Here is a 24896-nt window from a genome sequence, read left to right as displayed (position 1 = left end):
GTGTGTCTGTGTGTGCATTTTGGAAGTTATGTAAGCCACCATGAACAGCCTCCAGGCGTGTGGTTGTACGTGCACACTTTGTGTGTGTGCGTGTGTGTGTGTGTCTGCAGAGATGGGAAAGAGAGAGTTTCCACATGGTTGACTAACCACAGCCTGCCATGGTCGCAGACTTACCGGCACGTTCCATAGAGAGAAGAGTAAGAAGAGCTCTGGAGGATGGTTATATACACATAGGAGGAACTAAATGTTCACAATTGATTTGTTTTGATGTAACAGATGTATTAGACTGTAATGACAGAGGACGGAAGAGTCAGTGGAACAGATACAGCCCAATAGCAAACTAAATGTTGTTATTCTTGTCGAGATAGATAGACCAGATAGGGTACATCTCCGGGTTTCTGTCTGTCCACCCAGCCTGATTCACTCTGATCCTCTGCACACACCTCTTTCTATCTGTCGGTCTCTTAGATCTCCTATCTTCTATTAGAGGTCAGGTCTGACAGAAACGTGTACTACTTGTTGTGTTAGCTGTGTTAGGTGTCCTCCTACTCCTGTCCCCTCTTCCTCCCTCTCTCCCTCACTACAGGACACTAGTGATCTACCACTCGGTGTAAACAGTCAGACGACTCTCAGACAACAGCTTTTTTGAAACAGGAAACTTTCACCCTTACTTCTCTAACCCCCCTCCCTCCCTCTAACCCCCTCCCTCTACCCTCCCTCTAACCCCCCCCCCTCCCTCTAACCCCCCTCCCTTCCTCTAACCCCCTCCCTCCCTCTACCCTCCCTCTAACCCCCCTCCCTCCCTCTAACCCCCTCCCTCCCTCTACCCTCCCTCTACCCCCCTCCCTCCCTCTAACCCCCCTCCCTCCCTCTAACCCCCTCCCTCCCTCCCTCTACCCTCCCTCTACCCCCTCCCTCCCTCTAACCCCCTCCCTCCCTCTACCCTCCCTCTACCCCCCTCCCTCCCTCTAACCCCCCTCCCTCCCTCTAACCCCCTCCCTCTCTCTAACCCCCTCCCTCCCTCTACCCCCCCCTCTACCTCCCCTCTCTTCTTCCTCCTCTCACAACACGCCTTGAGTCTCTCCTCTATTACAATAGAGCAGCCTGAGAGAGTTGGGGTAGGGGGAGGGTGGAGGGCTAGGCAAACTCTTTTTGGGTGTGAGTGAGAGAGAGCGAGGGAGGGCGAGAGAGAGGAAGAAGGAGGGAGGAGGGAGCAGTCTGGCAGTCAGCTGATCACTGCTCTGGCATTCAGAGTTGAAGCGGAGGATGGAGAGAGAGAGAGGCTACTGATGCTACAGTAATCTGTGATCTAACAGAGAGTAAGAAACCAACAGCGTCATCTCAGCTCTGTCAGCCTCTTGTCACGGTTTGTTCCGGGATCAACAATGCAGAAGAGCAGTCTGGGAAACGAAAGCAAAAGGAGGAAGTGAAGAGAGAAACAAGAGATGCCAAAAAATCAACATCCTTTCAAAAAGAGAGAGAGAGAACACACGGATCAGCTCCAAGACACAGAGAGAGAGAGAGAGAGAGAGAGAGAGAGAGAGAGAGAGAGAAAGAGAGAGAGAGAGAAACAAGTAAACAGACTCTGTGGTGAGTCACTCCTCCTCTCTTCTACTCTCTTCTGGTGCGTTGTTGCTTATGCACAGAGGAGCAGCAGAACTAAGAGAGGAGTTCAATCTAGAGCCAGAGGAGGAGAACCAGACTGTGTGGGAGTAACAGAACCGAGAGTGGAACTGTAGAACCTGTAAGGGACCAGACCCTTACAACCAGGAGTATCATCAGACCCAGTGGGGTGCAACCAGACCCAGGGGGTTGTATACTGTATAGAGGAGCTGGTGTGTCTCTGTAGAGATGTCCTGGGGGTCTTTGCTGTCTCCAGTCCAGTGGGCCAAATGGACTTGGTCAGCTGTGCGGGGGGGAGGGGAGGATGAGGGGGAGGAGGGAGCGCCCGGAACCAATGATGGAGAAAAGTAAGTGGGCTACAGGTGTGTGTGTGTGTGTGTGTGTGTGTGTGTGTGTGTGTGTGTGTGTGTGCGTGTGTGTGTGTGTGTGTTTTTAAGGATGATCTCTGTATATTTTAGATGTGATGTGTGTGTGAGAGAGAGAGAGAGAGAGAGAGAGAGAGAGAGAGCTGTCTGTATTCTGGGAGCCTGTGTCTTTGTCCTCCTGAGCTGTTTTTCATTAGTGTGTGGACAGTTTGATGTGCATTTAGGTGCATGGGAACACAAACACACACTGGAGCAAATCTGGGCTGGGCATCTGGGCAGACCCTAAGACTGTGTGTGTGTGTGTGTGTGTGTGTGTGTGTGTGTGTGTGTGTGTGTGTGTGTGTGTGTGTGTGTGTGTGTGTGTGTGTGTGTGTGTGTGTACATGTGTGTGAGTGAGAGAGAGAGGGAGAGAGAGGGATAGAGAGAGAGAGAGAGAGAGAGAGAGAGAGAGAGAGAGGGAGAGAGAGGGAGAGAGAGTGAGAGAGAGCGCGAGAGAGAGAGAGAGAGAGAGAGAGGAGAGAGAGAGAGAGAGAGAGAGAGAGAGAGAGAGAGAGAGGGAGAGAGAGGGAGAGAGAGTGAGAGAGAGCGCGAGAGAGAGAGAGAGAGAGAGAGAGGGAGAGAGAGAGAGAGAGAGAGAGAGAGAGAGAGAGAGAGAGAGAGAGAAACTGAAACACAGTCTGTCCTTGTATTGGGGACATGTGGGCAGGATGAGGAGGCTAGTGGATGCAGGTGGCCAGGCAGGGTTAAGCTCCCCTCCTACCCTCCTCCTTTCGTCCCCTCTTTCCCTTTCCTCCCCCTTTGCTTCTCTTACAGTGACACTTCTTATAAACTCCTTTGGTGGCTGATGAAGGAGCCATTAGCGAGCCACTGGCCTGAAAGTTCCCCTTCTAGACAACCAGGAGAAGATCCCTTTGAACATGTAGCAGCAGATCCGTGTGTTACAGATCTGGGTGTCTTGTGTCTGCTCTGGCTGTAGTCTGGCTCAGTCTGGCACACAAACACAACTCTGGAACCATGGAGGTGCTATATAAACTTGTAATCAATTTCTCTCTCTCTCTCTCTCTCTCTCTCTCTCTCTCTCTCTCTCTCTCTCTCTCTCTCTCTCTCTCTCTCTCTCTCTCTCTCTCTCTCTCTCTCTCTCTCTCTCTCTCTCTCTCTCTCTCTCTCTCTCTCTCTCTCTCTTTCTCTCCCTGTCTCTCTCTCTCTCCCTCTCTCTCTCTCTCTCTCTCTCTCTCTCTCTCCCTGTCTCTCTCTCCTCTCTCTCTCTCTCTCTCTCTCCCTGTCTCTCTCTCCCTCCCTCTCTCTCTAGTTCGGACTCAGAAGGGAACTTTGAGACCCCAGAGGCGGAGTCTCCTGGTCTGCTGAATGACCTGACCCAGCTGGATAACTCTGCCCACACAGGTGAGATTCTGTCCTCTCTACCTGTTTGTCAGTAGGAACAATGAGACAGGAGTAGTGGATGGCAGGTGAGCGCAAGTTACTCTAGCATCGCTCTGTAAAGCCACAGAGACCTGAAGTACAGGTGCTTCTTCACCAATAAAGACAGGCTTAAGATAAACAAGTGCACCCCTCCAACACACACATACGCACGCACACCGCTGACATCCCAAACCAACAGCACACACAGATCATGTGTTGTCGACCATTGAGTTTTATAGACAAACAATGTTATCCTATTAAAATGTTCAACTGCTCTGTGGCTTCTTGGACTGGATTAGTTCAATTGTTTGGGATTCATAATCCTAGATCTGGACACAATGCAGTTTAGAAGATGGGATTCTATGATCGTAATGTACTGAATCTCCTTTGTCTCTGTAGACAATAATGACCCCTCCTCTTATAACCTATTATGGGTTACTGACATAAATAAAACATTGACTGAGAGATAATTCAGTCTGGAGGAATAATAATAGTCTACTCGATTACAGCACCGAAGGGAGAAACTACACGGTAACAACAACACAATACTAGACATTAGATGTACATAGTCTATTGACCGGGTTAGATGTCTGAGCAGAGTTGGATTTTATGGTTTCTGAAGAATTGAAGGCCTTTCTTGTTATTGTGCTTGATTGTTTAGAGAAATCAAATAGACTCTTCCATTTCCACCTCTCTCTCTCTCTCTCTCTCTCTCTCTCTCTCTCTCTCTCTCTCTCTCTCTCTCTCTCTCTCTCTCTCTCTCTCTCTCTCTCTCTCTCTCTCTCTCTCTCTCTCTCTCTCTCTCTCTCTCTCTCTCTCTCTCTCTCTCTCTCTCTCTCTCTCTCTCTCTCTCTCTGGTCAGTGTGTTACCCTGTTAAACTGTGTAGAGGCTGTTATTTATCGGTTGCTAGGCTACAGGGTGAGGCCTAAAGGCCAGGGGCGAGGTTGTCCTGCTCTACTCCCAGATGATTCTGGTTAGAGTTGAGGTTAGGAAAGGTTTCCTCACCTGTTCAGACAGTAGACATATGGGATTGTCATGATCTCTCCATGCTACACATCCACAGAGGGCTAATTTGACTGTAACATCTTACTCATATCTCTGAGAAAAGACAATTGGAAGATGATCTTGTTATGTTTGAGAACAAACACTTGTTCTTAGTTGAGTCAGACATTTATCTAAACGAGTAGCGTCTCACATACAAGGGAAATAGAACAACCAAATCACCTAGTGATTCACGATAACATATCAACAAAACAGACAATGCAACCGATGATACTAATCATGAATGGATGCTAATCGGTGCTGAACACAACCCCCCCCCCCCCCATTTAAACTAGGCATGAAAGGAGGTGATAAAGTCTTGAAGGTGAGCAGGGCGGGGGCGCACCCTTACAGGTCGCAGGACGGCTGCTACAGCGACAACAACAGGTGCCCGTGGGACTTGTACTTCCGGTGGGGCCAAGCGAGCGTGTGACACCGGTAGTGAACTACTCAGGGTGGCATCAATGGCAGAGTGTGGACATGCAGGAGGTGGCACCTTCATCAGTCGGCTGCCAGCGAGAGCCGTCAGGCAGTTGAAACGTTGCTGGGCCCAGCTGACGTTGAACTTGACACGGTGTTGACCAGAAGGTGCAGAGCTTGTCTGCGCGCTGTGGTCGTTGCACCCTGACCCAATCCCTCACTTGGATTCCACGAAGCCGTGCTCTCTTTCTTTTTTGTAGCGCTCCTGACTTTTACGCTGTTGGCTATGCAGGGACGGAGCCTGTGTAAGGGCAGCTCTAGTTCACATCCTAGCATCAGCTTGGCAGGAGAGACTGGTGGTGGAGTGGTGAGCAGCTCTGTAGTGCAGCAGAGTTTGCAACAAGGAGTCAGTGAAGGAGCAATCCTAAGCTAGGTGAGCTCTGATTGAACCTCTCCACCCGCCCTGTTGACCCGGGGGTGGTGGGTAGGTTGTTCTGATGTGCTTGATCCCCTTGCTTTGGACGTAAGAGCTGAACTCAGCCGAGACCAGCCAAGGGTCATTGTCCATGGTCAGAATTGCAGGCAGTCTCCAGCGAGCAAAGAGCATATCCAGGAAGTTTATGATGGCCCCTGATGTGACAGAACTCATGGGTGTGACCTCTGGCCATTTTGAATGTAGGCCATACTTAACCACTAGGAAGTGTTGGTGATGTGGCACATTGTAGAGTTCACTGCAGATGTCCAGTTGGATATGTTGCCAAGGACGGGAGGTCCAGGCCAGTGGTTGCAGTGGTAGTGGCGGATGTCCTGTCTTTCCACAGAGAAGACATTGAGCACAGTCACATACTAGACTTTCAATATCATGACCGATGCCAGGCCACCACACCAGGTCCCAGCAGCACTGCTTCAGCAAGGTGGCCCTCATGAGCCATGGCCAACACTCGTCCTCTGAGGCTGCTTGGTATGCTGGTGCAGTTTCCACGGGCCAGACGTGTCATTCCAGCATGACAGCTCATGTTTGAACCTGGCATATTGTTGGTTGTTACATATTCCTGCAAGGTCGCGAAGAAGGGGTCGTTGGTTGATTCTTGGGTCAGCTCCTTGTGCGACACTGTGTCTTGGAGAGGTGAGTGTAGGAGCTGGATGAGGTCCTCATCTGAGTCAATTTGGAAACAGGTGGAGTCTGGAGGAACTGAGCGCGAAAGGAGGTCGGCCAACACATTGTCCCTGCCCGGCGTGAACTGCAGCTTAAAGTTAAACAACTGGAATTGGTCTGACCAGCGGTACATGTGGAGGAGCTTGTGTCCCGACCCAGAGGTAGACATCAAGGCTGTGTGGCCTGGTGGTCAGTGCACAGTTTGAAACAACTGTGTTGACCAAGTTGGATACCCATGGGAAGGCATCCACCGGCTAGATGAATCCATCCTCCAGCTGCTTGTGTAGATCCTTAGTGACCTCCTGGCGTAGAGGCTGAATGACTGGAGTCACCATAGGGCCGAGTTCAACAGAGAGGACCCCAGGCTGGTGAACAGGTCCAGATCTAAGGTATTAGTGCCCTGCCGTGTGATGTTAGAAGGGGTACTGAGTGAAGGCCTTGTTGCCATACTGCACCTGTGAGTGTATAAAGCCGATGACATCAATCACTGAGTGCCCATATCCGTACAGGCTAAAGCTGGGCAGCTGGAGGGGCAGGTGAGACATGAACTGCTCATAGGTGGCCATGCCGAGGAGCGACACTTTTTCTCCTGTGTCTAGCACGAGAGAACGCAGGAGTCACCCAGCTGTACAGTACAAGTGGAAAACCCAGTCGGGTTTGAGCCAACAGTGCAAGTGACAGGAGGGGGTGTGGCTGTGGGGTGTGATCCAGCTGGGTTTGATCCAACCAGGCGAGTGACAGGAAAGGGTGTGTCTGCGGGGCTTGCTTACTGCACAGCTTGAAAAGCACTGGAAGCATGTGTTTGTGCCTCACAGATCGTAGTTGCACAGTGAGCTGCTGATTCCACTTGGGAAGCTATGGCTACAGCTTTTGCTGTAGAAGAAGCCTCTCCCGCACAAGTGAACATGAGGTTTTCTCAATTAACTGGTCCCTGATAATTTAATCTCGAAGATATCCAAACTGACATGACTGCGCTAGCTCTTTAAGATCAGCAATGTACTGTGTCACTGACTCACCTGCTCGCTGTCGAAAATGCAGCCACTTCAGAAGCACACTCTGTTTCTTTGCAAAGTGTCCATCCAAACGTTCAACAGCTGCATCATATGTGTATGCTTCCCTGAGCGTTCGGAAGAGGCGCAAGCCCTCGGCACCGAGACAGTGGAGAGAAATGGCTCTTTTCCTCTTAGGGCTAACCACATCCAGTCCGATAGCTAGCATGTACGTCACAAACCACGACTTCCATCTGTCCCATGGGATTGTTGGTTCTCCCTTGTGAGGCCACTGCTCCGGTGGAGGTAGGGATATTGTAGAAATACTTTCAGCCATCCTCGTTCGCCAAATGTTATTTTTAAGGAAGAGGAAGAGGCAAAGCGAGAGGGATAACTGGGCCCAAGATCTGTCGTCTCCAGGAGGTGGCGTTTTTCCTTTTTTTCCACTCACTAAGCGAAAAGTTTTGGTATGGAGAACAATTTTTTTATTTAACCAGGTAAGTTGACAGAGAACACGTTCTCATTTACAGCAACAACCTGGGGAATAGTTACGGGGATATGAATGAGCCCATTGTAAACTGGTGATGATCAGGTGGCAATGATGGTCAGATTGAGAATTTAGCCAGGACACCAGGGTCAACACCACTACTCTTACAATAAGTGCCATGGGATCTTTTGTGACCACAGAGTCAGGACACCCATTTAACATTCTAGCCAAAAGCCAGCACCCTACACGAGGCAATGTCCCCAATCACTGCCGTAGGGAATTGGGATATTATTATTTTTTATAGACCAGAAGAAAGGGTGCCTCCTACTGGCCCTCCAACACCATCTGGTCTCCCATCCAAGGACCGACCAGGATCAACCCTGCTTAGCTTCAGAAGCAAGCCAGCAGTCAGATGCAGGGTGGTGTGCTTCTGGCTAACAATAAGAGATTGTTGAACATTTAATTGGTTTATTTGATCTAATAGAAGTTTCGCAATGCTTAGGCTGTTTACGAGTGTACTGATATAAGTAGAACAAGTCATATCCTGGCAATTTTGAGAAAAAAACATTTTATATCGGAGTTGTGCCTCTTCGTCACTAGTTACAACAGCCACAAAGTCATAAACCCCACCTATTTACTTTTCGTAAATGTGATTTTAAACCTAAATTGAACCACACTGCTTACCTTACGCCTAACCTTAACCTTAATTTAAAACAAAAAACGCTAATTTGTTTTGATGTTTATGATATAGCCAATTTTGCCTTTGATGCTATGGTAACTAGTGGAAACCATTTAGCCTGTTGTTCACACACGTATCTGCCTTCTCATGGGCTAGAATGGTCCCACTGATCCTGCCTCCTGACTGCCTTCCATTTTTTAAGACATTTTCATTGTTAGAGTGGCCATTAGAGTATCTGGTCAATGTAATGGATAATCTGTGGTAGCATCTCACATACAACAGAAATAGAACAACCAAATCACCCAGTGATTTTCGATAACAACCTATCAACAAAACAGACTGTGCAATCGATCATACAAATCATGGATGTTATAAGTGCTGAACACAACACAACAGATCTGACACACCCTAGAAAAAGAGAGAGCATTGAGCAATATCACGTGTGTGTGTGTGTGTGTGTGTGTGTGTGTGTGTGTGTGTGTGTGTGTGTGTGTGTGTGTGCATTGCAGTGTAGTTACACTGTTCTGCGTTCCTGGGCTTTGTGCTGGATTTCTCTATAACAGAGAGCTCACTGTACAGCAGCATGAGTCAGCAACCCTGACTTAAACACACACACTGGGCTAGAGCCTCTACTCTCTCAGCAGTGTCAGCCCAGATTGAATTGAGCAGCCCCAGACCCCAGAGAACAGCAGCATGTTAAGAGCATCGCCGTCAGCTGTTGTAAACACAACAGGATTCTGAGCTAAACATACACTCAAAGCATTATTGTGCTCTTAGGGAAAGGAGCATTGTGTGTGTGTGTGTGTGTGTGTGTGTGTGTGTGTGTGTGTGTGTGTGTGTGTGTGTGTGTGTTTGCTGTTGACAAGGTTTTTGTTGACGCAGGGACCATTGTAAGGGATCATTCTTAGCATTCTAGCAGGAAGTTAGGAGCCATTCTGATTGTTCTAACAGGAAGTGAGAGGCCATTCAAACATAGCTCAGTCCACAAGCTGCAGCTCAGCTAGTCACGCTTTTAACTAGGCACGGACTGAGGCTGACCTGCAGTGCTTTAAGTGTTCCCTGTGTTTTGAGCCGCTATAGGACTTAGAGTTACGATACTCCGTCCGATTCCAGAGATGTTTTTCATCCTGATGCACTGGGAACTGAGCTCCCACAGAGAGAATATCCTAAAGAGAAAAGAGCTATAGAGAGAGTGGTGAAGAGAGAGCGAGTGAAAAGAGAGATGTGCATTTCCTGTAGTGTATTATCTGAAACAAGAAAACCATACAAAGATAAATCCAAGATGTATTTGCTGCTAAAATGTCTGTTGTTGTTTTTGTTGTTGTTGACATAGCATCATTATTGGTGTCACTTTTAAAGAAAGGTTGTTGTCTTGCTTCTCTCCAGCGTGATACTAACTCCACCTCTCTTCAGTCCTCACCAGAGATGTCGGACAGCTGACGCCCCGCCTCGTCCTGGACAGAAACTCCAATCAGGATGTTTATCCCACGTCCCTACAGGAAGTCCAAGATGCCCTAAACAACCTCAATAGCTCCTCCCCTCTGAGTGGAGCAGGTTTAGACCAGAACCTGAACCTGAGGTTGATCTCAAGACCTGGAGAAGGAGATGGTCTCTCCCCGTCCCCTCTGCCCCAGCCCCGTGCCCTACGCCCTGCCTCGCTCCCTGTCCACAACTTCCCTGACCCCGCAGAGGTTGATGACATTTCTCCTATCACCTATGACCCCAACGGCAACATGAACTCTGACCCCAAAAGCCTGACCCCTGAACTGGACAGACCGGACTCAGACAGACAGTCACCTAGGATGAGCACGGACATCACGTGAGTAACACTCACATAAGACATCTTATCTTACACATGCCTGACCACTTAGCATACAATCACATGATCTTATCTCTCCCTTCCTCAACCAATCATCCCCCCTCCTCTCATGTCTCCCCCACACTCCAATGTCTCTCTGTCCTTCACCTGTCTCTGAGTCTATTTCTGTGTGGCATGAGGACTGCTGACCAGGTCTGTTTACTATGTATGATGCTGTAAGTACAGAATACTGTCCTGTCTCTGTTGGCCCGCCACTAAACCTTGACCACATCCCCTGCCTCTGTGTCTCCCCTCTCCCTGCCCTCCATACATGTTCGCCCACACCACGACTCACTGCAGTCAGAGCAGCCCTGGCTAGACTTCTTTAGTGCGGTGTCAGGTTGACGCATGGAGATAGACTTAACCATAACCGTTTGGTCATCAGATTCTCTCAGGCAGGGCTAGTCGATCTCAGAGCCTGTTACATTATCACTACCTCACCTCAGAGAGAGGGAGAACCTCACAATACTCTAGTCTACAGAAACTTAACAATACTCTCTGTTCAAGCGTAATCATGCTCTGTGTAGTAGTCTGGTGAGGCAACAGCCGGTTTCATTAATCTGCTCTCTGCTTTCATTTAGTAATTTAGCAGCACATATGTACAAAGCAACTCAACAGAGAAAGCACAGAATGCGGTCTGATTATAGTCTGCATTCTCTCCATTCTTCCTACTGTACTCTCTATATACTCAGGAACAGCAACATTGTTTCAGTTTCTCCTAATATCCTAGGTGTAACGATGTGCGCTGGGGAGCAAGTTCAGGGAGTGAGTGTTTTAATAAATAAACCCAACTAAATACAAACCAAGAACCACAACCAACGCACAGAAACAATTACACCTGGGGAAGGAACCAAAGGGAGTGACATATATAGGGAAGGTAATCAGGGAAGTGATGGAGTCCAGGTGAGTCTGATGACGCGCAGGTGTGCTTAACGATGGTGACAGGTGTGCGCCATAACGAGCAGCCTGGTGACCTAGAGGCCGGGAGATGGAGCACACTGACAATAGGACTCTGCTACTTTTGGGTCTGGCTGCTGTCCCAGACACACATGGTTGGTGGGTCAGCGATGATCTGGTTAGGGTTCGCATAAGGTCTGACCTCAGTGCTCTTTGTCTTCAGGAACTCCTGTAAAGTGAAGAAGCTGGACAACCAGACTCCATTACAGAACACCAGAGGAGAGGTAATGGTTAATGTTTTTACCAGCTTCTCAAACAGGAAATGCTGTACTCCTCTTCACACCTTTACTCATAAAGACAGCTAACTTTATTTACCTCATTTTTTTAAAAGAATGATTTTAAGTACTCCAGATAAGTGTGTGTGTATCGCTGTCCTTGGTCATTGAATCACATTTTGTGTGTGTCTGTATGCGTGTTAGTGTAGTGTTTCTCCCGCTGGTACCTTTCCTCTGTGTACCTGACCATGACCGTGGTCACTGTACACATTTCTCTCTGAGAGCCCTGTCCTCTTACTTTACCTCAGCCCTAGGCACATGTCAGGCCTGCTCTGGCACGGCAACCGGGCGAGAAGGGAGCCTGTCCAATTAGACGGATGAGAATGTCTCTGACCGTCTGTCCCTCCCTGTCTGTAGGACAACGACCATCGCAAAGGTCATGCTACAGATGAGGAGAAGCTAGCCAGCACAACAGGACTCGGAGCAGATGGAGACCACAACGGTGAGTGAAGAATAAGGGGATCAGACACACCCAACATCATTGTGTGTGAACCCATGTGTTGGTAAATCAATATCACAGGGAAGGTCATTGTTGTCCCCCTTTTTCCTCCAAACATAACAATAGTCATTATGGTCAAACAGTTCTATTTTCGTTTCGTCAGACCACAGGACATTTCTCCAAAAAATACGATCTTTGTCTCCATGTGCAGTTGCAAACCATAGACTGGCTTTTTTATGGCGGTTTTGTCTATACTTGCGTACTATTGTTTGTACAGATGAACGTGGTACCTTCAGGCATTTTGAAATTGCTCCCAAGGACGCAAAGAGGCACTGAGTTTGAAGGTAGGCCTTGAAATACATCCACAGGTACACCTCCAATATCAGAAGCTTCTAAAGCCATGACATCATTTTCTGAAATTTTCCAATCTGTTTAAAAGCACAGTCAACTTAGTGTATTTAAACTTCTGACCCACTGGAATTGTAATACAGTGAATTATAAGTGAAATGATCTCCATAAACAATTGTTGGAAAAATTACTTGTGTCATGCACAAAGTAGATGTCCTTACCGACTTGCCAAAACTATAGTTTGTTAACAAGAAATTTGTGGAGTGGTTGAAAAACGTGTTTTAATGACTCCAACCTAAGTGTTTGTAAACTTCTGACTTCAACTGTACATGTACAAATTACCTTGCCTAACCTGTACCCCCGCACATTGACTCAGTACCGGTACCCCCTGTATGTAGCCTCTTTATTGTTACTTTTTATTATTGTTTTTTTTGGTAAATATTTTCTTTGCTCTAACTTGAACTGCACTGTTGGTTAAGGGCTTGTAAGCATTTCACGGTAAGATCTACACTTGTTGTATTTGGCGCGTGTGACAGTTTAATTTGAATTAGTAACTTGAATTGTCCACATCCACAATTGCTTCATTTGAAGCTGCGTGTTCCTATGCTCTGATTTGGGCTCCCTCCATCCCTCAGCTGACTCGACCACTAGACCTACTGTATATGACTCATGCAGCTTGTTGTTGTGTATGACTGGTAGGTCTGTGTATGAGCCAATAAGCAGAACCCCATTAGTGTGACAGGAAGCAGACAGACTGTACCCGATCAATAGTCCCTCAGGCTGCATGTGACACTTCTACTGTAGCTGTGTTCTTTTCTCCGGAGCTGAGTTGGCCTTATGTTGTCCGTTTTGCTCTGTTCTCTTTTCAGTTCTGTCTAGTCTGGGGAGAAGTATATGGTAGATTTTGTCTGTCATCTTAGGAGTTTATTTATTATGAGACAAGTGTCATCATGCCCTCTGAGCTGCAGGTATACACTGCACCCTCCTGGTTACACAGCAGCAGTACATGGAGCTCCCAGTGGTTGGAGTCAGATAAGAATAGAAAAATAACAGAACAGAATATAACATAGTTCCTTTTGAGAATACAGTGTGGGATAGACCGCTGCTCCTGAATGGCGCAGGGGTCTAAGGCACTGCATCTTAGTGCTAGAGGTGCCACTACAGACCCTGGTTCGATTCCAGACTGCATCACAATTGGCCGTGTTGGGGAGTCCCAAAGGGCAACGCACAATTGGCCCAGCGTCGTCCGGGGTAGGGTTTGGCCGGGTAGGCCGTCATTGTAAATAAGAATTTAAGGTTTGATGTGATGTTCTCTTCCAGAGCTGAATGTGTCATCCAGACCAGAGGAGTCAGACTGCTGTTCTATGGTGAGTACACTAACATGCCCTGTTAACAGTCCCATATAGCCCAGTGAGAGTTTGGTCCACTTCAGATCCGGACCTGGAAATGACAGTTCTGTCAATCATGTGCTCCCCTTGGTGACCACTAGATGGCGCCACCAGTGAGCCAGCTGTATTAAACCCTTTTCTCTGAAAACAGATTATGGCCATGATGCTACTGTAGAGTGTTAACAATCATTCTCTTCATGTTTTAGTAGATGTAGTGGATTACAGCTGTGTTCAGTGATGTTGAGGAGCTATCTGGCCCGCTGTAATGGTGACTGGCTTGATTAGTCTTCTAGGCTACCTGGTGCCTACCACAGTAGCACATTACACTACCATGGTAGCTTTACTCCCACACTGTCTGAACATGAACTGACCACAGGCTCCTCAGCCTGTCTGTCATCTCCAGCTTCTCAGGTGATAGAGGGCTTGAGATGATTAGGATTAGGATATTATGAGTGAGTTATAATCCAGGGAAGGATAAGAGGAGGGGGAGGGCTAGCGAAAGAGATGGAAATAACTACCCTTAGCTCCGGCAATGAGGAACAAGACCTAAACTTCTAGCCCCCCGTCCTCTCAGAGCACCAGAGTAGGCATGCTGAAGGCAGAGCCAATACAGAAGTGATTGTCTGTATAGGGCTCTGACAAACACTACTATAATCTGTTTATTGAGTGAAACACACAGATGGAAATGACCTATAAACAAACTGTTTAAACCAGTCTGCCACACCCAGAAACATTCAGAGTATCCAATGCTACAGGCCACAGTTGACATTGTGACTAAATCAGGGTTTGGGTCAATTGATTCTAACATCTAGTCAGGTACTTCTGGAACTCCTCTCTCCTCCGCAGTATGAGGACCCCTGCCAGCTGAAGAACGCCAAGCTGGGAGGAAGTAACACGCAGAAGAAGACAGGAAGTGAGGTTCTAGACGCCATTTGCATCAGCGAGGAGGAGAAAATGGCTGTTCTCACCCTTATCAGAGAGGAGGTAGGTTAAAAAATAGACCGCACACACTCACACAGGGTAACACAGTAATAACTGTTTCCTGTGTCAGATCATCACTAAGGAGACGGAGGCCAGTGACTGGATGAGAAAGTATGAGGACAGCAGACAGGAAGTCATGGAGATGAGGTAACTCACATGTAGGGTTACAAAATTCCTGGAACTTTCAATAAATTCACTGGTTTTCCAGAAATCCCGGTTATTGAAAGTTACAGTAATTTTGCAACCCTACTCGCATGTACCATTCACCTGAACTGTACTTTGAGGCTAGTAATCATATGATTGTGTGCTGAGCAGTGAACAGACTGAGGGTTAGCTAGTATAGACTCATCAGTAGCCGTTCCTCCTCTCACAGGAAAATTGTGGCAGAGTATGAGAAGACCATCGCCCAGATGATTGGTGAGTGGCTCGGTCAACCAACCTCTTCAAACATTCCTCTCCGTAAAATGACAGGTATACCCAGTGTAGTGGTGGCGTTGATGCACGGAATCGTAAAATGACCCGTCCGCGTGAACTCTCTCTCGTTCAGAGGACGAACAGCGCAACACCCTGAGCGCCCAGAAGTCTTTGCAGGCTGTAACCATGGAGAAGGAGTTGGCGCTAGCGGACCTGAACTCGGTAGAGCGCTCGCTGTCTGACATGTTCCGCCGCTATGAGAACATGAAGAGCACCCTGGACGGCTTCAAGAAGGTCAGAGTTCGAGGGTCAAGAATAGTCTGACCTGAGTATCATTAGTCTTTAAGCACATTTGACGTATGTTCTGTATGTGGAATGTGGTTGTTCTACCATTTGTGTGCGTGTAGAATGAGGAGGTGCTGAAGAAGTGTGCTCAGGAGTATCTGGCCAGAGTCAAGCAGGAGGAGCAGAGATACCAGACGCTCAAACTCCACGCCGAGGAGAAACTAGACAAGTATGATTACGCACACTACACACAGTGGTCTGTGACTACGTACCAACCAATGAAACATCTACCCTATTCCCCCCCTCAGGGCTAATCAGGACATAGCCCAGGTACGCAGCAAGGCCAGCTCTGAGAGTGTTGCTCTGACCGCCAGCCTGAGGAAGGAGCAGATGAGGGTGGACTCTCTGGAGAGAGCCCTGCAGCAGAAGGTAACGCACAACACAAATGCTACATGCTAATGCCTTTTGCTAGCCCTATAGCATAAAGTAAAGTGCAACACAAATTCTACATGTAAACAGAAGGTTGCTTGCCCTACATGTGTTTTTGCTAACCAGATCTTAGTTTTGAATCTCCCTGACGTGATCTTCCATCTTGTCACAGGCTGAGGAAATCGAGGAGCTCACCAAGATCTGTGACGAGCTCATCGCCAAGATGGGCAGAACAGACTGAGACAGATTCCATACGTCCAAATCATTCAATCTTGATCCGCCGAGAAATCCCTGCCTACAACCTATGGCATACTCTGCCCTGTGCATGCATCCAGCCAATGAGCAGTTCTGTTTTCCCTTGGGGCGTCTGCCTCTAATGCTGCTGTACTGGTCCGATGTCATATGATAACCCATTTTCTTTTGAGTAGTGTACCCTGTGGAGAATAGGGTGTCATTTGAGCCAGAGATTGTTACATGTGGACTGTTTTTGTTTTGGTCATTTTCGCCATGCAAGACCAAATCCCTTACTCCCTCCATCTGTCGCTCTGTCCTGTAACAAATATAATGTGCTGTCTAGGCATTGCATAGATTTGGGCTTATTTACCTGACGATAACATTTTGTGGAGCACTTATTAATAGATTGTGTATATAAACACCCTGGCTGAGATGTACTGTACATATTTATTCTGAACACTAGGAGACTAGGGTGGGACCAGGTAGACGCGCTCTAGGACAGTTAGCGGTCAGGGGTGAGCTGTGTTTGACCCTTCTGTATGACTACACTATTACAGGGGGGGGGGGGGGGGATATGGACATAGGGTTTAGGATGCACTGCTATTGATAGGGGTCGTGTGGGGCGTTGTCCTGGAAAGTATAAAGCGCTTCTCCTGTTTGTAATGAGGCCTTGTGTTAGCAGTGGAGGAGGGGCTGTAGGTCTACTCTATAGTCTGCTCTGTGTGGTCTTGGACAGGTTTAGATCACCTCCAGCATAACTGCACAGGGGAGGATTCCTCGCTGTCCTAAACTCCACCTGGTTAGTGTTTGTCTCAGGCCAGTGTGTTGGAGCAGAGAGTAGAATACTCGGTTACCCAATCTGGAAATGGTGAATTTAATACAAAGACTATCTATTTTGTATATGTTCAAGCATACTGTAAACTGGAAGTGTTTGAATGACTGTGGCTGTTATTTTTAGTTCAGAATTTTAAAAAATGCTCAGAATATCCTGCTCATGTTCCCCTCTGGCCACTGACATGCACAGCACCTGTAGTGTCCAGGTGTGAAACGTTATGACATGGCGGTAGAGGGAACTGTTCCAGGGTTACTTGAGCTCCCATTGACCCCGGGCCAATGTAGTGCACTATATAGGGAATAGGGTGCCCTTTGGGACACGTCCAGTGTGTTTTACTGCAGCACCTATTTAGTGGCATAGAAAGATAACGTTTCTCTTATTCACTGCTGAACTGGTCCCAGCTGAACTGGTCCCAGCTGAACTGGTTGTGTTAAATGCTCGTCACACCGCCTCACAGTACTTGTTCCCTCTCCGCCATACTGCTCTGTGGACGACCATAGTTGTACAAGATGCATTATAAACTGGGTGGTTCCAGCCCTGAATGCTGATTCGTTGACAGCCGTCTCTATCATGCACATTTTTGCGCCATTCTGCAGTTGCGTTGCTTCCAGCGTCACTGACGGTTTCGTTAAACATTGTTTTTTTTAAACGTGTCACCGATCTCTTTTTTTGAATTGTCATTATTTGTGAAGTGGTAATAAGAAAAGTACAGCTATACTGACTATGTTGACTAATACGGTATATGCAGTGTGTCCTGAGTAAACAAGATTGCAGTAATAAAGGAGTGTGTTCTCATGGCTTCTGTGTGCAGGAGAGTTTCTCTGTTCACAGCTTCACAGGTATGGTCTGACATCACAGCTTCACAGGTATGGTCTGACATCACAGCTTCAGAGGACGGGTCTGACATCACAGCTAGACAGATTGGGTCTGACATCACAGCTACAAGCACTGACTTAACTGAATCCTCGGTCTCTGCCAGAGTGAACCGTAGTCTAGCCCTGGACTAACAGCCGAACAGAGAAGAGTGTGAAAGGCGTCACCATGTCGGCTTTATCCTCTTATTCTCAGAGCTAACATCCCCTGACACAATTATGTCCTCTGTGTGACACAGAGATGAAGACACATGCACGCAGACTCACAGTGGGGCAAAAAAGTATTTAGTCAGCTACCAATTGTGCAAGTTCTCCCACTTAAAGATGAGAGAGGCCTGTAATTTTCATCATAGGTATACTTCAACTATGACAGACAAAATGAGAAAAAAAATCCAGAAAATCACATTGTAGGATTTTTAATGAATTTATTTGCAAATTATGGTGAAAAATAATGATTTGGTCAATAACAAAAGTTTCTCAATACTTTGTTATATACCCTTTGTTGGCAATGACAGAGGTCAAACGTTTTCTGTAAGTCTTCACAAGGTTTTCACACAATGTTGCTGGTATTTTGGCCCATTCATCCATGCAGATCTCCTCTAGAGCAGTGATGTTTTGGGGCTGTTGCTGGGCAACACAGACTTTCAACTGCCTCCAAAGATTTTCTATGGGGTTGAGATCTGGAGACTGGCTAGGCCACTCCAGGACCTTGAAACGCTTCTTACGAAGCCACTCCTTCGTTGCCCGGGCGGTGTGTTTGGGATCATTGTCATGCTGAAAGACCCAGCCACGTTTCATCTTCAATATCCTTGCAGATGGAAGGAGGTTTTCACTCAAAATCTCACGATACATGGCCCCATTCATTCTTTCCTTTACACGGATCAGTCGTCCTGGTCCCTTTGCAGAAAAACAGCCCCAAAGCATGATGTTTCCACCCCCATGCTTCACAGTAGGTATGGTGTTCTTTGGATGCAACTCAGCATTCTTTGTCCTCCAAACATTGACGAGGTGAGTTTTTACCAAAAAGTTATATTTTGGTTTCATCTGACCATATGACATTCTCCCAATCTTCTTCTGGATCAACCAAATGCTCTCTAGCAAACTTCAGACGGGCCTGGACATGTACTGGCTTAAGCAGGGGGACACGTCTGGCACTGCAGGATTTGAGTCCCTGGAGGCGTAGTGTGTTACTGATGTAGGCTTTGTTACTTTGGTCCCAGCTCTCTGCAGGTCATTCACTAGGTCCCCCCGTGTGGTTCTGGGATTTTTGCTCACCGTTCTTGTGATAATTTTGACCCCACGGGGTGAGATCTTGTGTGGAGCCCCAGATCGAGGGAGATTATCAGTGGTCTTGTATGTCTTCCATTTCCTAATAATTGCTCCCACAGTTGATTTCTTCAAACCAAGCTGCTTACCTATTGCAGATTCAGTCTTCCCAGCCTGGTGCAGGTCTACAATTTTGTTTCTGGTGTCCTTTGACAGCTCTTTGGTCTTGGCCATAGTGGAGTTTGGAGTGTGACTGTTTGAGGTTGTGGACAGGTGTCTTTTATACTGATAAGTTCAAACAGGTGCCATTAATTCAGGTAACAAGTGGAGGACAGAGGAGCCTCTTAAAGAAGAAGTTACATATCTGTGAGAGCCAGAACTCTTGCTTGTTTGTAGGTGACCAAATACTTATTTTCCACCATAATTTGCAAATAAATTCATTAAAAATCCTACAATGTGATTTTCTGGATTTCTTTTCCTCATTTTGTCTGTCATAGTTGAAGTGTACCTATGATGAAAATTAGGCCTCATCTTTTTAAGTGGGAGAACTTGCACAATTGGTGGCTGACTAAATACTTTTTTACCCCACTGTACATACTGTGAAATGGATGTTAGAGGGCAAGCACATGTGAGTGACACATTTTAGGTTGAATTTCCCTGTAGTTGGTGTGACTGGTCTGTGATAACCCCAGTGTGGTTGCATTATTTATCTGATCACTAAGACAGCATTCTGTAGGGAGGGGGGGGGGGGGGGGTGCTGACTGCAAAGGTAAGTGAGTGAATACAGTACAGGCAACAGTACTGACAGTATACCTGACCCTGTCAAAGCTACCCTGGGTAAGCTCATTAACACAATAACAAAGGGTGCTGGGTGTGCAGGGTTGATGGGGATTAGGGCTAAGATGTTATTGCCCCCAAGACACCCCTGCCCCCATTCTCTTTTCTCTCCTCTGCGTTTACCTCCTCTCTGCTCCCATTCTCTTTTCTCTCCTCTGTGTTTTACCTCCTCTCTGCCCCCATTCTCTTTTCTCTCCTCTGCGTTTACCTCCTCTCTGATCCCATTCTCTTTTCTCTCCTCTGCGTTTACCTCCTCTCTGCTCCCACTCCAGCACTATGAAGACTGTCCTGGCTCTGCTGATGTTGGTATGCCTGGCCTGCCACAGTAAGTACCCTTGTTCATATAGTAGCAGGGTTATTGGATCAACTAGAGGGGGTTCAGGGTTTTAAGGGGTTATAAGGACTTTTTGAAGGGGGCTCTGACTCTAAACGGTGGGTCTGTATTATATAGTCTTTACTGGGTCATTGTTAAACGATGTAATCAGGTTAGAAATGTTGTGTTTATCTGGTGGGTGGCAAACAAAATGTCAAGAGCTTTTAGTTGGATCACATAATTCACGGAAGAGTTTGGGACACAATGAGAGTAACTGATGCTAACACTAACCGTAGGTCAACACTAGCCCTAGCCATAGGTCAACACTAACCCTAAATGTACCAGGGGGTCAGGTTTCAGTATATTTTGTTTAAGTCATCATAATGGTAAGGGTTGTGCCTTGAAGTGCTAGTGAAGGGCTCTGTTTACTTATCTGTGTCTGTCTCTCTGTCTGACCGGCTGACAGTGGGTTTCAGTGTGCTCTTATTTGTTCATAAAAGCCAGAGGGGTTGACAGATCATATGGACAGGGTCATTCCTGGTTAGGTCACAGACACAGCTTTGGAGATGCTCTGTACATTATCAGTTATTAGTTTGTATTTATGGGCTCCCGGTTACTCAGGGACAATGTGTGCATGTTGAGACTGAGATTTAGGGTTATGTTGAGAGGTAGCATCAATCCAACCTTCTTGCAGAGGGATTGCTAGTCTTTCTGTCTGTGTGTGTTGGTACATGCTGCTTAGTCTCATCTCAGACGTTCTCTCCTGTTCCATGTGTAAAGGTCACGCACTGAAGTGTCACTCATGCGTAGCGTCCAATGAGGATGATTGTACTAAACAAGGATCCACCACCTGCCCTCAATTCGCTGACGCCTGCTCCACCATCACAGGACAGAGTGAGTACACACCCATAAATTAATTTTATTACCAAAGCATGCAGTATTATTTTCTACCACTAGATGTCAGGCTAGTTCTAGGAGTCAGTTGATTTTCCTGACTGTAGTGTAGGACAGCGCCACCAATGACAGTACAGTGTGAAGATAGGCTGAAACTGCTTCTCCATTTAGAAATCCCTGATCACACCTGTAGGCGATGTCAAGGCGACGTTGGTTAGGTAGCCTCATACATAGAAACACGTCACCGGTCCAACGGTTGTCTCGTGCTGAGCTGCGCCTGTGCAGAGGCCATCAAATCAAAGGCACTCACTCCTTCGATATAAAGTTGTTTTGACGAAAATGAAAACGTTTCAGTGTCACTTTCACAAGGTTGGAGAAATAACATTGACTACTTACGAAATTGCCTCGAACATAGGTTGTGCCTTTAGATTTCGAGAAAATGAACAACTAAGGAAGAATGTTTTACTTCTCCCACTGACTTGGTCTGGGTTTAGAAACTCTGTGTCACCACCATCAGCACTACACCACAGATTGAACAAGGAGCCATATGTTTCACCAGCAGTATACATCTGAAGCATCCGGTTGAACTTCCACTCTCCACCAAATATGGTGCGAAGAGGAAGCCCAGTGGTCTGCAGTGGGGGAATATGGCGCAAGAGAGGAAGCCCAGTGGTCTGCAGTGGGGGAATATGGCGCGAGAGAGGAAGCCCAGTGGTCTGCAGTGGGGGAATATGGCGCGAGAGAGGAAGCCCAGTGGTCTGCAGTGGGGGAATATGGCGCGAGAGAGGAAGCCCAGTGGTCTGCAGTGGGGGAATATGGCGCGAGAGAGGAAGCCCAGTGGTCTGCAGTGGGGTAATATGGCGCGAGAGAGGAAGCCCAGTGGTCTGCAGTGGGGTAATATGGCGCGAGAGAGGAAGCCCAGTGGTCTGCAGTGGGGGAATATGGCGCGAGAGAGGAAGCCCAGTGGTCTGCAGTGGGGGAATATGGCGCGAGAGAGGAAGCCCAGTGGTCTGCAGTGGGGGAATATGGCGCGAGAGAGGAAGCCCAGTGGTCTGCAGTGGGGGAATATGGCGCGAGAGAGGAAGCCCAGTGGTCTGCAGTGGGGGAATAGGGCGCGAGAGAGGAAGCCCAGTGGTCTGCAGTGGGGGAATAGGGCGCGAGAGAGGAAGCCCAGTGGTCTGCAGTGGGGGAATATGGCGCGAGAGAGGAAGCCCAGTGGTCTGCAGTGGGGGAATATGGCGCGAGAGAGAACTGGGCCAACATTCTGCAGATTTTGTCATCTAAGGAAAGCTCTCAATTCAGGTTTCTGTTCCCAAAACTAAAATCTGTTAAGAACAGAGTGCACTACGTTTTGTAGATGTTACCCTTTGCCAACGTTTCTACAAATTGTATTGTTTACAAGAAGTGCAAGGGCGAATTGAGTTATAGCACATGTGCACTTTTGAAATATGCAAATACCTGCTAGAACACGGTACTATGATTAATTTTCTCCAATTGAAAACAACACAGATGAACTATCTTTGACTATACACAGCAGAAAGTAGAGCACAGATGTACAAGTGCCGAAATCCACATCGACCCCCTAGACCCTGCCTCCTATAGACACTTCTGTAGATCTGAAATGATTGGATTGCAAAAATATTAAATTCCGCAAAGATCCGCAAGGTATACTTTTTAGACTTCAATTGTATATTGTCGGTGTTCTAGCTACTGTGGAACTGACACGAACACATCTTGTACAAAACCGATTTTAAAGCTAAATAAACACAAGTCTTCAAGCTACTATACTATTTAACACACTAAATCAATGACCGCGGACATTATAGAGTACATGTGTACGTATTTCTCTCTTTTGTCAGCAGTAGTTCTCCCTCGCAGTGCCCTGTAATCACTGTGTCATCATCTCTCAGGATTCTGGATAAATTCCCAGCAGTCTTTATCAACCACAATTGGGAGTCCTATAGGGCAGCCCAGCGTTGTCCGGGTTTGGCCGTCATTGTAAATAATTTATTTAACTAGACAAGTCAGTTAAGAACAAATTCTTATTTGCAATGACAGCTTACCGGGGACCAGTGGGTTAACTGCCTTGTTCAGGGGCAGAAAGACAGATTTTTACCTTGTCAACTCTGGGATTCGATCCAGCAACCTTTACGGTTACTGGCCTAACATGCTAACCACTAGGCTACCTGCCACTAACTGACTTGCCTAGTTAAATCAAAATGTTGTAAAGAAAAGAGTTGTGTGATTGCTGTATATAAAAGCACCGTGTATGTACAATGTATGTATATGTAGATGAAAAGCTGTAAAACAAAAAAAAATGTAATTCCTCACATCTTTCCTCTCACTCTCCCTCCCTTCTCCACTCCTCTCTCCTCTCTCTCTCCCTTCTTCCACACTCCTCTCTCCCCTTTCTCCTTTCCTCACACTCCTCTCTCCTCCCTCCCTCCCTCCTGTGTTTCAGACACGGTGATGAAGTCATGCTCCTACAAAGCATTCTGTGATAAGGCCCACAGTGGCAACTCTGGAGCCAAGATGGAGTGTTGTTTCACTGATGACTGCAACGGGCCTCATAAGGGCCACCAGCATGGGGAGCACAAAAACACAGCTGGAGCCCTGGGAGCCAGCCCTGCTCTGCTACTTGGGGCTCTGATGCTCCGCATGGCCCTCAGCAGGTTCTAAACTCATGATCATAAATACATTCATCCCTTTACTATCCATCTATCCATGTATTCATTATTTCATACAGCGCTACCACGAAACCATTTATCCATCCATCCCCTCAGAGTGTGTCTGCAGAATACTGATGAACTAGGGTTTGGTGAATCATACAGGGATTAGTAAGAGTGTGTGTGTGATGCCTGTGGTGGTGGTGGTGGTGGTGGTGGGGGGGGGGGTCAGTAAAGCACATTCAATCAAGTTTAAAGACAGATGGAACTGATGTATCACTCCGCATGATTCAGCTCTGTCACAGTTGTGTGTCCGTAACCAGTCTTATGTACAAACGGAGATGTTTGATATGATCAGAGAGAGGATGGAACTCCTGTAGTGTCAGTAGACTCTGGGTGGATGTGAGCCAGGCTGGGGTTAGAACTTTAGATGTATATACTATGTTTATACCTGGGGCAGATCTAAAATGTCACCCATGGTATCCTGTGTGTATGTATGATACTGTTGGTTAGTGCTGGGCTCCCAGTAGGCCTAGTGTTAGGCTCGTTCCCACAGTAACCACATACGCTAGGGCACTCTTCAGCCTTCAGACTCCAATCATCATGAATTAAACAGGAACTCAACACTGAAAGACATGTTGGTACTTGTTGGTCCATTGTTAATATTGTTATGCTTCAATACTTATTTATAAATAAACATGCTATTACACCCTTACATTTCCTTTCTATCTCTCAGCAGTTGGTTTTGTTGTGTGTAGCGTGCTACAGAGACTGTCAGTGGGTGGCATCAGTGGAAAATGTTGAGACCATAGTTTTAGACTCCCTCCTCAGTTTCTGTGACCTCTGACCTAGTTACAGGCCACATGACAGGACGTGAGGTCACACACATGCACGAACACACACACACACACACACACACACACACACACACATTTCCTCCTCACACCTCCAGTCTGTCTTTAGTGAACGCTGACTTCTTCTCTGTCTCTGTCACAGACTGTATAATCACTTGGTGCAGGGAAGGCTCATATAAGGACAGTTGGACCCTCGTCCAACAAGAGAACAACTGGTCTAGACAAGGATACAGATCGCACCCGCTAATCACCCCCCAATCACCCCATTCAGACAGAATATCTACCCCATTTAGGCTAGTCACAGTAGCTCTGGGCACCGTAGCATACTGTTACTGTAATTTCTATTTCCCTGTTAGCCTAGTGTCTCCTCCGTCTGAGGCCATGTCTCTCTCCCTCCTCTGTCATAAATACAAGTCAGCTGAGCAGAGAGAGACGGAGAGAGAGACGGAGAGAGGGGGGGTGAAATTCTGAATCATATGATGTGACTTTGACCCAGTTCCCATAGCGATGCTGCCAGCTGAGAGATGGAGAAAGAAGGAAAGAGAAATGGTTAGAATATCACTCTGTTAAT

At 47.1% G+C, this 24896-nt stretch overlaps 2 protein-coding genes across 3 annotated transcripts in view; both read left to right on the top strand.

Moving 5' to 3' along the window:
• LOC139410994 (transforming acidic coiled-coil-containing protein 1-like) overlaps positions 1-17421 on the top strand; it is a 33602-nt gene extending 16181 nt beyond the window's left edge. Inside the window, exons 1-13 of one of the 2 annotated variants that reach the window (XM_071156756.1) lie at positions 625-1970; positions 3298-3389; positions 9594-9999; positions 11159-11219; positions 11628-11712; positions 13378-13424; positions 14292-14429; positions 14497-14573; positions 14800-14843; positions 14974-15134; positions 15248-15354; positions 15434-15554; positions 15727-17421. In XM_071156756.1, the coding sequence (XP_071012857.1) occupies positions 1852-1970; positions 3298-3389; positions 9594-9999; positions 11159-11219; positions 11628-11712; positions 13378-13424; positions 14292-14429; positions 14497-14573; positions 14800-14843; positions 14974-15134; positions 15248-15354; positions 15434-15554; positions 15727-15795 (1527 nt within the window). In that variant the 5' untranslated portion in view covers positions 625-1851 and the 3' untranslated portion in view covers positions 15796-17421. Of the gene's footprint in view, positions 1-624; positions 1971-3297; positions 3390-9593; positions 10000-11158; positions 11220-11627; positions 11713-13377; positions 13425-14291; positions 14430-14496; positions 14574-14799; positions 14844-14973; positions 15135-15247; positions 15355-15433; positions 15555-15726 lie in introns of those variants that run through there. The other variant, XM_071156757.1, reaches the window with a different exon arrangement.
• Positions 17422-19828: 2407 nt separating this feature from the next.
• Positions 19829-23675, top strand: LOC139412026 (activin receptor type-1C-like). Its single transcript, XM_071158809.1, has 3 exons — positions 19829-19923; positions 20692-20805; positions 23267-23675. Exons 1-3 carry the CDS (start codon positions 19875-19877, stop codon positions 23482-23484), a joined length of 381 nt encoding a protein of 126 aa, XP_071014910.1. The 5' UTR covers positions 19829-19874; the 3' UTR covers positions 23485-23675.
• The last annotated feature ends 1221 nt before the right edge of the window (positions 23676-24896 follow it).

This window comes from Oncorhynchus clarkii, chromosome 6, assembly GCF_045791955.1.
Source record: "Oncorhynchus clarkii lewisi isolate Uvic-CL-2024 chromosome 6, UVic_Ocla_1.0, whole genome shotgun sequence".
In the NCBI taxonomy this organism is placed as follows: Eukaryota; Metazoa; Chordata; class Actinopteri; order Salmoniformes; family Salmonidae; genus Oncorhynchus; species Oncorhynchus clarkii.
This window is presented reverse-complemented; position numbering and strand designations above follow the sequence as displayed.

What these genes read in the sequence shown, in the direction of transcription:
- LOC139412026 (XM_071158809.1), top strand. Translation starts at nt 19,875, where the DNA reads ATGAAGACTGTCCTGGCTCTGCTGATGTTGGTATGCCTGGCCTGCCAC. An exon ending in GGTATGCCTGGCCTGCCACA is followed by an intron (nt 19,924 to 20,691) that starts GTAAGTACCCTT and finishes CCATGTGTAAAG; the next exon opens with GTCACGCACTGAAGTGTCAC. An exon ending in CTCCACCATCACAGGACAGA is followed by an intron (nt 20,806 to 23,266) that starts GTGAGTACACAC and finishes CCTGTGTTTCAG; the next exon opens with ACACGGTGATGAAGTCATGC.